Here is a 14,394-nt window from a genome sequence, read left to right as displayed (position 1 = left end):
TTTTTTTTTTTGTGAGGGCATCTCTCCTATTTATTGATCAAATGGTTGTTAATAAAATTCTGTATAGGGGACTCAATGCTCAATGTATAATCATTAATCCACCCGAAGCCTAATTTTCGTCAGTCTCCAATCTTCTGAAGCATAACAAACAAGTTCTTACATGGAGAACAAATTCTTACATAGTGAATAAGTTACATGGTGAACAGTACAAGGGCAGTCATCACAGAAACTTTCGGTTTTGATCATGCATTATGAAATATAAACAGTCAGTTCAAATATGAATATTCATTTGATTTTTATACTTGATTTACATGTGGATACCACATTTCTCTCTTTATTATTATTAATTTTTTTTTGAGAGGGCATCTCTCATATTTATTGATCAAATGGTTGTTAACAACAATAAAATTCTGTATAGGGGGGTCAATGCTCAGTGCACAATCATTAATCCATCTCAAGCCTAATTCTCGTCAGTCTCCAATCTTCTGAAGCATAATGAATTCTTACATAGTGAATAAGTTCTTACATGGTGAACAGTACAAGGGCATTCATCACAGAAACTTTCGGTTTTGATCACGCATTATGAACTATAAACAATCAGGTCAAATATGAATATTCATTTGATTTTTATACTTGATTTATATGTGGATCCCACATTTCTCCCTTTATTATTATTATTATTTTTATTTTTAATAAAATGCTGAAGTGGTAGGTAGATGCAAGATAAAGGTAGAAAACATAGTTTAGTGTTGTAAGAGAGCAATTGTAGATGATCAGGTGTGTGCCTGTAGACTATGTGTTAATCCAAGCTAGACAAGGGCATTAAAACATCCACGGATGCAGAAGATTTCTCTCAAAACAGGGGAGGTGAGGTTCTAAGCCTCACCACTGTTGATTAACTCACCTGATGGCCCCCCTGCGACTGTGCCTGTCTTAGGTCGTTCCTCCCTTGAGGAATCTTACCCGTCTCTGGCTAACCAGTCATCTTCCGGGGCCATACAGGGAAATGTAAAGTTGGTAAGTGAGAGAGAAGCCTTATTGTTTGAAAAGGTTAGTTTTTTACTTCTTTGCATATTTATGCCCTGTGACTTCTATGCCCAGCATTTGTCTTGAGGTATCTTTACCACTTGGAAGAATTATGATACATGGTAAATTCAATATGAGGCATGAATTCTATTTAGGGGTTGTAATTAGGAAGGAAGAAGAAAAGTTATAGAAGTAACAGGCGGAAGAAAACATGGGAAGATTGATTATTTCTTTGACATATCTTCTTGTAGAGTAACTTCAGCATGTATAGGTTTTAAACTACTAATTAAATTGCGCACACACATTAACATAATAGGAATACAGTTACATAACCAAAGCATGCCTATAATTACCAGCCATCTCCAGTGAAACCAAGAAAACCAGTTAGGCACCTTAGGCATTTGTGAAAACTTATCTATGATATGGTGGATATTGTCCAACTCAACTTGAACTGTCTGAGAGAAATCAGACAAATTAAAACAACCCATTCCTGGGGACTGTTCACATCCCATATGTTCTTTTAACATTAAATAGTCTGTAGTTGTAAGATTTTGGAGCACTACAATTTGCACTTCTCCTAATTCTTGGTTGAGTTCCAACAGTATAGATCCAGTCAAATTTGTTGTTTTACTGTATGCACAGGCCAGCTTAGATATCTCCTTCTTCATTCCTATGGCAAGTCCAGGAACCGGTGGGATGAGTGCGTCTACACCTGTAGCAGCATGTGGGTCTTTGTTGGGGTTTTTTGATGATCATCTTCTGGCATGAGTTTTCCAGAGAGTGCTGATGTTGGAAGTTCTTTTTCATATTGTATCTTACTTCATTTTCTGGGTAGCCAAATTAGGCTTTGATCCTCTGTATAAATACAAACAAACCCTTTGCCTACACTTTTATATGCCCTTTATACCATTGTGTAGAACTCATTGGAGGTCACCACACAGGAACTGCTTTTTTTTGTTGTTGTTGTTATCATTAATCTACACTTACATGATGAATATTATGTTTACTAGGCTCTCCCCTATACCAGGTCCCCCCTATAAACCCCTTTACAGTCACTGTCCATCAGCATAGCAAAGTGTTGTAGAATCACTACTTGTTTTCTCTGTGTTGTACAGCCCTTCCCTTTCTCCCACCCCCCGTGCATGCTAATCTTCTTCTCCCCCCCCTTATCCCTCCCTACCCACCCATCCTCCCCAGTCCCTTTCCCTTTGGTACCTGTTAGTCCATTCTTGAGTTCTGTGATTCTGCTGCTGTTTTATTCCTTCAGTTTTTCCTTTGTTCTCATACTCCACAGATGAGTGAAATCATTTGGTATTTCTCTTTCTCCGCTTGGCTTATTTCGCTGAGTATAATACCCTCCAGCTCCATCCATGTTGCTGCAAATGGTAGGATTTGCCCTTTTCTTATGGCTGAATAGTATTCCATTGTGTATATGTACCACATCTTCTTTATCCATTCATCTATCGATGGACATTTAGGTTGCTTCCAATTCTTGGCTATTGTAAATAGTGCTGTGATAAACATAGGGATGCATGTGTCTTTTTCAAACTTGATTGCTGCATTCTTAGGGTAAATTCCTAGGAGTGGAATTCCTGGTCAAATGCTAAGTCTGTTTTGAGCATTTTGATGAACCTCCATATTGCTTTCCACAATGGTTGAACTAATTTACATTCCCACCAGCAGCATAGGAGGGTTCCCCTTTCTCCACAGCCTCGCCAACATTTGTTGTTGTTTGTCTTTTGGATGGCAGCCATCCTTACTGGTGTGAGGTGATACCTCATTGTAGTTTTAATTTGCATTTCTCTGATAATTAGCGATGTGGAGCATCTTTTCATGTGTCTGTTGGCCATCTGTATTTCTTTTTTAGAGAACTGTCTGTTCAGTTCCTCTGCCCATTTTTAAATTGGGTTATTTGTTTTTTGTTTGTTGAGGCGTGTGAACTCTTTATATATTCTGGACGTCAAGCCTTTATCGGATCTGTCATTTTCAAATATATTCTCCTATACTGTAGGGTTCCTTTTTGTTCTATTGATGGTGTCTTTTGCTGTCCAGAAACTTTTCAGCTTAATATAGTCCCACTTGTTCATTTTTGCTGTTGTTTTCCTTGCCCGGGGAGATATGTTCAAGAAGAGGTCACTCATGTTTATGTCTAAGAGGTTTTTGCATATGTTTTTTTCCAAGAGTTTAATGGTTTCATGACTTACATTCAGGTCTTTGATCCATTTTGAGTTTACTTTTGTATATGGGGTTAGACAATGGTCCAGTTTCATTCTCCTACATGTAGCTGTCCAGTTTTGCCAGCACCATCTGTTGAAGAGACTGTCATTTTGCCATTGTATGTCATGGCTCCTTTATCAAATATTAATTGACCATATATGTCTGGGTGAATGTCTGGATTCTCTAGTCTGTTCCACTGGTCTGTGGCTGTTCTTCTGCCAGTACCAAATTGTCTTGATTACTATGGCTTTACAGTAGAGCTTGAAGTTGGGGAGTGAGACCCCCCCCTACTTTATTCTTCTTTCTCAGGATTGCTTTAGCTATTCGGGGTCTTTGGTGTTTCCATATGAATTTTTGAATTATTTGTTCCAGTTCATTGAAGAATGTTGCTGGTAGTTTCATAGGGATTGCATCAAATCTGTATATTGCTTTGGGCAGGATGGCCATTTTGATGATATTAATTCTACCTAGCCACGAGCATGGGATGAGTTTCCATCTGTTAGTGTCCCCTTTAATTTCTCTTAAGAGTGACTTGTAGTTTTCAGAGTATAAGTCTTTCACTTCTTTGGTTAGGTTTATTCCTAGGTATTTTATTCTTTTGATGCAATTGTGAATGGAGTTGTTTTCCTGATTTCTCTTTCTGTTGGTTCATTGTTAGTGTATAGGAAAGTCACAGATTTCTGTGTGTTGATTTTGTATCCTGCAACTTTGCTGTATTCCGATATCAGTTCTAGTAGTTTTGGGGTAGAGTCTGTAGGGTTTTTTATGTATAGTATCATGTCATCTGCAAATAGTGACAGTTTAACTTCTTCTTTACCAATCTGGATTCCTTGTATTTCTTTGTTTTGTCTAATTGCCATGGCTAGGACCTCCAGTACTATGTTAAATAACAGTGGGGAGAGTGGGCATCCCTGTCTAGTTCCCGATCTCAGAGGAAAAGCTTTCAGCTTCTTGCCGTTCAGTATAATGTTGGCTGTGGGTTTATCATAGATGGCCTTTATTATGTTGAGGTACTTGCCCTCTATTCCCATTTTGCTGAGAGTTTTTATCATGAATGGATGTTGAACTTTGTCAAATGCTTTTTCAGCATCTATGGAGATGATCATGTGGTTTTTGTCTTTCTTTTTGTTGATGTGGTGGATGATGTTGATGGACTTTCGAATGTTGTACCATCCTTGCATCCCTGGGATGAATCCCACTTGGTCATGGTGTACAATCCTTTTGATGTATTTTTGAATTCGGTTTGCTAGTATTTTGTTGAGTATTTTTGCATCTACGTTCATCAGGGATATTGGTCTGTAGTTTTCTTTTTTGGTGGGGTCTTTGCCTGGTTTTGGTATTAGGGTGATGTTAGTTTCATAGAATGATTTTGGGAGTATCCCCTCCTCTTCTATTTTTTGGAAAACTTTAAGGAGAATGGGTATTATGTCTTCCCTGTATGTCTGATAAAATTCTGAGGTGAATCCATCTGCCCCGGGGGTTTTGTTCTTTGGTAGTTTTTTGATTACCGCTTCAATTTCACTGCTGGTAATTGGTCTGTTTAGATTTTCTGTTTCTTTCTGGGTCAGTCTTGGAAGGTTGTATTTTTCTAGGAAGTTGTCCATTTCTCCTAGGTTTCCAAGCTTGTTAGCATATAGGTTTTCATAGTACTCACCAATAATTCTTTGTGTTTCTGTGGGGTCCGTCGTGATTTTTCCTTTCTCGTTTCTGATCCTGTTGATTTGTGTTGACTCTCTTTTCCTCTTAATAAGTCTGGCTAGAGGCTTATCTATTTTTTTTATTTTCTCGAAGAACCAGCTCTTGGTTTCATTGATTTTTGCTATTGTTTTATTCTTATCAATTTTATTTATTTCTTCTCTGATCTTTATTATGTCCCTCCTTCTGCTGACCTTAGGCCTCATTTGTTCTTCTTTTTCCAATTTCGATAATTGTGACATTAGACCATTTATTTGGGATTGTTCTTCCTTTTTTAAATATGCCTGGATTGCTATATTCTTTCCTCTTAAGACTGCTTTTGCTGTGTTCCACAGTAGTTGGGGCTTAGTGTTGTTGTTGTCGTTTGTTTCCATATTTTGCTGGATCTCCATTTTGATTTGGTCATTGATCCATTGATTATTTAGGAGCGTGTTGTTAAGCCTCCATGTGTTTGTGAGCCTTTTTTCTTTCTTTGTACAGTTTATTTCTAGTTTTATGCCTTTGTGGTCTGAAAAGTTGGTTGGTAGGATTTCTTTTTTTTTTTTTCAGACAAAATACATTTATTTAATAAACAAAATACATTGGTGAGGGGATACAGGTGTTTATTGGTAGGATTTCAATCTTTTGGAATTACTGATGCTCTTTTTGTGCCCTAGTATGTGGTCTATTCTGGAGAATGTTCCATGTGCACTTGAGAAGAATGTGTATCCTGTTGCTTTTGGATGTAGAGTTCTGTAGATGTCTGTTAGGTCCATCTGTTCTAGCGTGTTGTTCAGTGCCTCTGTGTCCTTACTTATTTTCTGTCTGGTGGATCTGTCCTTTGGAGTGAGTGGTGTGTTGAAGTCTCCTAGAATGAATGCATTGCATTCTATTTCCTCCTTTAGTTCTGTTAGTATTTGTTTCAGGTATGTTGGTGCTCCTGTATTGGGTGCATATATTTTTATAATGGTTATATCCTCTTGTTGGGCTGAGCCCTTTATCATTATATAATGTCCTTCTTTGTCTTTGTTGCTTTCTTTATTTGAAGTCTGTCTTGTCTGATACCAGAATTGCAACACCTGCTTTCTTCTCTCTGTTGTTCGCATGAAATATCTTTTTCCATCCCTTGACTTTAAGTCTGTGCATGTCTTTGGGTTTGAGGTGAGTCTCTTGTAAGCAGCATATGGATGGATCTTGCTTTTTTATCCATTCTATTACTCTGTGTCTTTTGATTGGTGCATTCAGTCCTTTTACATTTAGGGTGATTATTGAAACGTATGTACTTATTGCCATTGCAGGCTTTAAGTTTGTGGTTACCAAAGGTCCAGGGTTAGCTTCTTTACGATCTTACTGTCTAACTTAACTCGCTTGTTGAGCTATTATAAACATGGTCTGATGATTCTTTATTTCTCTCCCTTCTTATTCCTCCTCCTCCCTTCTTCATATGTTGGGTGTTCTGTTCTGTGCTCTTTTTAGGAGTGCTCCCATCTAGAGCAGTCCCTATAGGATGCCCTGTAGAGGTGGTTTGTGGGAGGCAAATTCCCTCAGCTTTTGCTTGTCTGGGAATTGTTTAATCCCTCCTTCATATTTAAATGATATTCGTGCTGGATACAGTAGCCTTGGTTCAAGGCCCTTCTGTTTCATTGCATTAAGTATATCATGCCATTCTCTTCTGGCCTGTAGGGTTTCTGTTGAGAAGTCTGATGATAGCCTGATGGGTTTTCCTTTGTAGGTAACCTTTTTTTTCTCTCTGGCTGCCTTTAATACTTTGTCCTTGTCTTTGATGTTTGCCATTTTAATTATTATGTGTCTTGGTGTTGCCCTCCTTGGATCCCTTGTCATGGGAGTTCTGTGTACCTCTGTGGTCTGAGAGGCCATTTCTTCCCCTAGTTTAGGGAAGTTTTCGGCAATTATTTCTTCAAAGACACTTTCTATCCCTTTCTCTCTCTCTTCTTCTTCTGGTACCCCTGTAATGCGGATATTGTTCCTTTTCGATTGTTCACTCAGCTTTCTTAGAATTCTTTCATTCCTGGAGATCCTTTTCTCTCTCTCTGCATCAGCTTCTCTGAGTTCCTGTTCTCTGTTTTCTAGTCCATTAATGGTCTCTTGCATCTCGTCCATTCTGTTTTGAAGTCCTTCCAGAGCTTGTTTTATTTCTGTATTCTCCCTCCTTAGTTCTTGCATATTTCTCTGCAAGTCCATCAGCATGGTTATGACTTTTGTTTTGAATTCTTTTTCAGGAAGACTGGTTAAATCTATCTCCCCAGGTTCCTTCTCAGGGGAAGATGTAGCAGATGCCAAAGCTCTCTGGGTTAGTCTTGTCTGGATCATATTTTTTTGCCTTTTCATGTTGACAGGTGCTATTGACTGTCAGCTAGGAGGGCCAAACTTTTCACTTGCTACTGGCCTTTCTTTACTGGGACAACTGCGACCCCTAGTGGCTTGTGTTGGGTAATTGCGTGTAGACTGGGTCTTTGTGTCTTGCCGGGCCGATATGGAGAAAACTCCCTTTCTGAGGGTGGGGCTTGCCTTAGGCTGCTTCTCTGCTTTCGCAGCGCCCGGAGAGGTAATGGATGGGGGTGTGGGGCTGGGGGGAGTGGAGGGGTTTTTTGGCTGTTTACCTCCGTGAGGGGTCTCAGAGCTGTTGCCCAGGGGGTTAGTGTACCCGGTTTTCCCTGTAATTTCCAGCCACTGGACTGTGATCTTTGTTGTTTCCGTCCAGCTGTTATGTGTCTGTCCCTTTAAGACTTTCAAAAAGCACTCGCTTTTCTTTGTCACAGGGGCATCAGCTTCGGAACCCGCTCAGAGGTCTTGCTGCCCTATTTCCCTAGTTTCCAGCCCTCCATGCATGCACTGTGTCTGCGCTGTGGTGCGGGTGGCTGGGGCTGGGTGTTCAGCAGTCCTGGGCTCCCTCTCCCTCCCTCCGGGAGCTGGGGGGAGGTGTGCTCGGGTCCCGCCGGGCCGGGGCTTGTATCTTACCCCTTTCACCAAGCGCTGGGCTTTCGCACGGGTGGATGTAGTCTGGCTGTTGTCCTGTGTCTTCTGGTCTCTCTTTTAGGATTAGTTGTATTTGTTGTATTTTCAAAAACATATCTGTTTTTGGGAGGAGATTCCCACTGTCCTACTCATGCCGCCATGTTGGCTCCGCCCCCTCTTGTACTATCTTAAACCAGGTGACTGATCAGGAAATGACGGATTGAACTGCCAAGACCTCGGCGATGTCCCAGTGCCAGTCCCTATATTCTCTTTGTTTCTGGTTGATTCAAGGCTCTTCTCATTTAAGTCTAAATTTGCCTCTTGTCTCTTCACTTTCCTTCCTCAATTTCCGTACTTCTATTAGATTTGCTTTCTTGAGGTACAATTTAAATGTTTCAGTTGATGCTGCCTTAATCTAAAAACCTTCCCTAATTCTGCCCTAGCTTAAATATCCAGTCCTGGTGTTCTATATTTCTCTCCATTCCTACTGCCCCACAGATTTTAGCCAGACCAAATAATTCATCTTTGTGTGAACATTACAGATATTAGGCTTTCCCTGCTTTTGCTCATGCTTATCCTTGCCTTGATCTGGCCTTTGCCCCTTCTCTACCTAGCTGGGTTGCCGTGCAAGGCCATATCCTGGAGTCGTGCAGTGCAGTGGCTCTGCCACTGGGGAACTGACACTCACTCCTTAAGGTTCTGTTTGATCCACCACCTTTTCTTCAGTGTCTGGGTTGGAGTTATTTGTTCATGATTTTCTTTCACTCTGCCTTATAATAAGGGTTATGTCTGTCTTCATCATCACATTGTGAACTTGTGCTGGTTGTCTGTGCTTGTCACATAGCATTTAGAATATGGTTTTGCAGTTACTAGTAAGTCAGTAAGTGTTTGTTGAATTGCTCTCCACTGCTGCTGCTTCTAAAGTGTATCATAAAAGTCTGTCCTTATAACTAGTAGTAACTAGTACTTTTGAGGATGGCAAAACATCTCAAATATACCTTTTTTGGTGGAGGTAAGGGCTGTGGTTTTTATAACTGACTACTCTACTGTAAGGAAAAGTGACTAAAATTGCAGTTCAGGCCCTTGAGTTTTGTACATGTTCCTTGTCAAATCTGGGCCTCATTTCCTCAACTATAGAATAAACATACTGAATACTTTTCCTTTTTAAAAAATGTTACTTTATTGCAAAAACAATGTCAAAATAACAGAACTACTACTGAGAAATTGCTCATAACTTCATCAGATGTATTTTATTGGCTCACATTGCCAGCTAATATATGATTGTATATATGGATGTTTATAGATGTACAGTATTACAGATACACTGACATTTATGGATGTGCAGTATTACAGATAAAATCTTACAGTCCACACTTGGACCACACTGTGCTGTTTTTCTTTTATCTTTCACCCTTTGGCACTCCACCTCCAAAAAAAGAAAGATAAGTGCCACCAGCCTTCTGTATCGCCCTCCGTATCATTCTTCAGGCTTACAGATTTACTGATTTTTAGACTGCTCCAAAGAGCCCTAGGATTTCCCCCAGTGCAGGGGAAACTGTGAGGAGGGGGGAATGCGTATTAAACAGGTAGGTCATTTAACTCCATCTCCCCACTACAGAGGCAGTTCTGCTTGAACTGTTATAAGTCCAGGGAAAGGAAATCCTGGGGCAAAATACCTCTAAAAACCGAAATCAGTCAAAGGGAGAAATAAAAAATCTGTTTATTGCATACAAACTGCAGTCTGGGGCCTTTTCTCTTTCCTGCTCCAGCTGACGCAAAACCGGCCCTCCTCCTCACCTACAAACTGCAGTCCAGGGCCATCTCTCTCCTCTGCTCCAGAAGAAGCAAGCCAGCAACCGAGCCAGCCCCCTCCCCTTAACCTCTCAGGTTCAGACACGCCCTCAGGTGCCCAGGTAATTACCCACTGATAAGGAGATGAACTCTCCACCCCTGAGGAATGTTGCAAATACCCTAAAGCCATACTTCTCTCCACCCTTGAGCGCCTGTTGATTTGCAGATGTACTAAAGCCAGGTGAGACATTCTGGAAATATTACAGTTTTACCCACAACTGTTCCATATATTTGATCTTTACATGAGGTTTTCTTTAAAAGGAGTTGGGAATGAAAAAACATTGAAAATTATTGGATGACCTTGAAGGAGGGCTCTTGTGTATCCACATGCTTGGTGGTGGCTCACCTAGTCCCACTCAGAGTGGGGCTGTGCCACCAAGCTGCGAGTTAGTGACTTCCACACGGATCCTTTTGAATGGAAAGCTTTAGCGGTACATTGGCCCCTTCTGATTCTGGATTCATTAATACTCCCCTCCTTCCCCTCCTTCCCCTCCTTCCCCTCCTTCCCCTCCTCCCCTCCTCCCCTCCTCCCCTTCTCCCCTCCTCCCCTACTGCAACAAAACAAGAGCCACACAGGCCTCTTCCTACCCTCTTGTATCCCAGCTGCTGCCTGTATTTCTCCTTGCAATTTTATGGGATGAAGTCTTAGAATTAACTCTCTTGGAAAGCCACAGCTTTGACCTTGCATCAGGGGATCATGAGCAAAAATCGAAACCTCCCATAATTTGAGTCTTCTTTATGACCTTTCTGGTGGAATCTGTGAAACTAGTCAACATTTGTGAGTTTTTATTTAAACTAAAATTCGGAGCTATTACAACCCGGTATAAGAAGGTACAAAGCAAACTTCCTTTTGGCTTACTGTCAAAGGGATAGTGTTTATTTGTGGCCGATACACTAGGGGTGGAGAAGGTGACTTTGTAACTGACGGTATATCCTTTTCACTTAGCCAGAAACTTCCATGTGCATGCAAATTTATAACAAAATAAAGTTTTGCAGAAAGTTGTCAAAGAGAAGAGATTGCCATTGCAAAGATTATGATGCTATATTTCAGAGAGCAGGAAGATTTTAGCAATTGTATCAAAAACAGCAACCCCCACTCCACACTCATTACTTGCAGGATGGGGGAAAATGAAGGCATGGGATAGTAATTTCAAAGTGTCTAGTGGCTACTGACATTATATAAAATTCTTTCTGAAGGATATTTTACATAAGTGAGCAGTGTGCTCCTTGTTGGAGAGATATCTTGTTTTAACTTAATTCTTGAAGTGTTCTGGCCAGTTGTAGAAAGTGGAATGTAGAGGAGCAGTGAAAAAATCTGTTTTACAAAAGTGAGATCTTCAAAAAGAAGTAATTACAAGCTTCGATGAGAATATTATGTTAGTAAACATACTCAACATTGGGAATATTTTGCTTAACAAAACCCCATTCTTTATTAAAGAGATGCATGCTTCTACTGAGCACAGAACAATCTTCCAATTTTACTTTATAATAACAAGTTAGTATTGAGTATTAGCTATTTTTTTTCCCTAGGACAAATTTTTAAAATCTTAATGGTACTTTGTTATCATGCAGCACTGTGGTAGAAAATAAAACGAATGGATCATTAAGATATATTCATAACATTTTCTCCAAGTTTTCCTGAAAACTTTTTTTAATAGTTTCTTTTGTTTTAAAAATAACACATGCTTATTTAGGGAAGTTGGAAAGTAACTAAAAATTACAAAGGAGAAAATATAACCCTCTGACATCGCATAATTCACAGATAAGTACTTGCTAGTAATATTTTATAGTTTTTTCTGACAAGCACACATAATGGGGTTTTTGTCTATAACTTTGTAGCTGGCTTAAGAATTTGTTACTGTGAAAAACTTCAAGCATATTTTGAGACATGTTTAGAGATAAAAATACTATAATGAACAACCACATGTGTATCACCTTGATTAAATATCAAAATTTGCTGCTTTTTCTTCGTCTCTCCCTCTTTCTCTTTTTTTCTTTGCTGTAATATTTTAAGGCAAATGTCAAGCATCATGTTACTTTTAGCCTCATATAGTTCGGGATGTGTCTGTAAGTACATAGACATGTTCTTACTGCTCATAATGCCATTATACAGCTAATGAAATTCACAATAATCCCTGGTAGCTAAAACTGCTTCAAATAGAGATTTCACTGCTTTTTGTGTTTAACATTTTGGGGAAATAGTTAATCAAAAATCTGACAGTTATGAAACTTATAAAAATTATAGTTTCACCTGTAAACTGTGACAAAGACTTCAACTACCTCCTCTGACTAACTTGCTTGGGTAGTGTTCCCTTATTTCCGCTAGCTGAACAGCCTGTCTGCCTGCCCCTTGTCTTGGAGTGCTGAGTTCAAATGGAAGGTTCTGGCAGTGCTCTGCTCTGGAAGTCCAGGCACTGTCCTCATTTCAGGCTCATGCCCCAGTGTATGGGAGGGACTCGTCCAGATAGGAAGATGCCCAGGAAGCATTTGACCTGCTACAGGCCACTGCGGACTCTTGGCTCTGTTTCTTGTAAATGTTGCCGGGAAAAGTGCTCAGACCTGTTCGGCCCATACTACATGACTCTCCAAGGCGAGAGATGTGCTACCTGCCCTACAAACTCAGTCTGGCTTGATTTTTTTTTTTTGACCTCTGATTTGGTCCATCTTAGGCACCCTTTCTAGGAAGATTAATAACTCTTGTGTCCTCTAGTAGGAAGATGGGAAGGATGATATAATGATGGACTTTTTGTTTTTTTTTCATATTTCTGCAAAAAAGTTGTGGGTTAGGGGAAGTTCATAATTTCCTAGTTGTCACATACATTTATAATTAAGTCACCATTTTTCAGAGAGGTGCAGTGTTGCTCATGTGACATTTATGCCATGACAAACAACTGCCACATAACTAAAAAAGGCTTACTGAATTGTATTGGCCCACTAAATTTCAAGCAGCATTTTTTTCTGTCATAAGCCAGGCTAATTTCTGTGTTAAACTTTGATAAGCATTGCAGTTTATTGTAGTAACAGATGAAATGGTTGTGTACTTGAGCCAGAGTACACACAATTTGATACTGTCAACAACAGCTGTAGCTGCATTTAGTTTGTGACTTGCAGCTGGCATCCGTACACTAGGGACTGCTTTTGTTCCTCTTGTTTTTCTCTGTCTGCTCATAAGTGAGCTGCATAAGCAGAAAGAATTTAATGCAGAAACCTCTACTGCAAATACATATGGATTTTGTTATAATTCATTGTAATAGTTATGGCTAGATGGAGAGGAGATGTAAATGTTGATCTGCCTGGAAACGTACACCTGGCAGGCATCATCTGAATGCTGCTCTTAACATGTAGTGATCGTGTCCATAGATGGAAAGAAGGATTAAGGAACATCTGGCAAACAAAGGCTTAGAAAACAAACTCATGCCACTGATTTGAATAAAGAATGAGGCCACCATAAGCTGCTGGTTAGCAAAGCCTTAAAACTGAAAAATTTGGAAAACTGGAATGAAACAGAAGTTTAGAGAACTGACCTAAGAAAAAGAAAAATTTATACAGTGCTATTTTGATTACTGTTAGAATCCATGGAAAGCACTGGATGGCCTTGGACTGAGCTGGAACTTAACCTTTTACAGGTAAGATAGTTGAGGAAAATAATTTACCTTTGGACTGAAGGTAAAACGTAAGATGTCAGGAAGACTAGAGCCACATTAACAATAAAACGCTAAAACACATGCTCTGTGAAGAAAGTAAATAGTACACAAGAACTAGGGCTTCTGTGTTGTCTGAATATTTATTTGAGACTTTTTCTGAAACTGTTTAGAAGTATTTCTTATTCTAACACCTTTGGTATGCGAGAGTTCAGACTAGTTATTTATTTGCAGTTCTAAAGCGGTGCAAAGCCTGTTCTGCCGCAAAACTTGACTTGAGCAGACATAAGACTGTTGATGAACTTTGTCACATACAGTGTGATTGCTGGATGTCGTCTGAGATTGGCAAGGGGTGAAATATATATTGTATGTTATTTTACTCCTTTTCTAAATTTTAAAGGGTTCTTTCCACATGCTGGAACATATCTGACCCATGAGTTTAGGTGAGGTATTGTGGACCTGCATTTCAAAAATAATGCATTTTGGGTTAATGACAGCAGAATTAAATTTACTCCTTAGAAACCATAGTTGGTTTGATAAGTAGGGAATAACCAAATGTTAAAACAGTTTTCAAAAATGCCTTATACAGTTCCCTTCTCCCTTCAGAGTGTGTCATCTCAGTCAATCTTTGTTACGTGGTGGTTATCGTGCTTCTTTAAGAGGGACGCATATCTGTAATGCTCTCAGAAATTTCAGTGTTCGGCAAGTTTTGGAGAATGTGGACTCTTCTTTGCTCAGCAGTTTTTCTGTGTAGGGTGTGGGTGAGATAGATTTAAGAAAAGGAAGCAAAACTCCCGTGAATTCAGTGGGAAAGAAAGAAATAGGAGGGAAGGTTTATAGCCCTAAAAATTCTGGTGCTGTACATGTCTGTTAAATGCTTGGATGTGATGGGATGGCTGGAGGCAATGCAGTGCGTGGCGATTGGGCCCTGCAGTTAGGTGCCAGTCCTGGTTCACATTCACTAGCTGTGGACCTTGGCAAGACCTTTAACTTCTCTGAGCCTGTTATG

The 14,394-nt window shown here is 39.8% G+C and overlaps 1 protein-coding gene across 8 annotated transcripts in view; it reads left to right on the top strand.

Annotated features, from left to right (window-relative positions):
- The window catches only part of UHMK1 (U2AF homology motif kinase 1), an 88,655-nt gene that overhangs the window by 55,177 nt on the left and 19,084 nt on the right, over nucleotides 1-14,394 (top strand). Inside the window, exon 9 of one of the 8 annotated variants that reach the window (XM_073221788.1) lies at nucleotides 9,663-10,236. The exons of the other annotated variants lie outside the window; for them this stretch is intronic. Within the exon in view, the coding sequence (XP_073077889.1) occupies nucleotides 9,663-9,772 (110 nt within the window). The 3' untranslated portion in view covers nucleotides 9,773-10,236. Of the gene's footprint in view, nucleotides 1-9,662; nucleotides 10,237-14,394 lie in introns of those variants that run through there. 8 annotated transcript variants of the gene reach the window in all.

The sequence above is a fragment of the Manis javanica genome, chromosome 14 (genome assembly GCF_040802235.1).
Source record: "Manis javanica isolate MJ-LG chromosome 14, MJ_LKY, whole genome shotgun sequence".
In the NCBI taxonomy this organism is placed as follows: domain Eukaryota; kingdom Metazoa; phylum Chordata; class Mammalia; order Pholidota; family Manidae; genus Manis; species Manis javanica.
The sequence above is the reverse complement of the archived record's forward strand: the minus strand, read 5'-3'. Positions and strand labels throughout refer to the sequence as shown.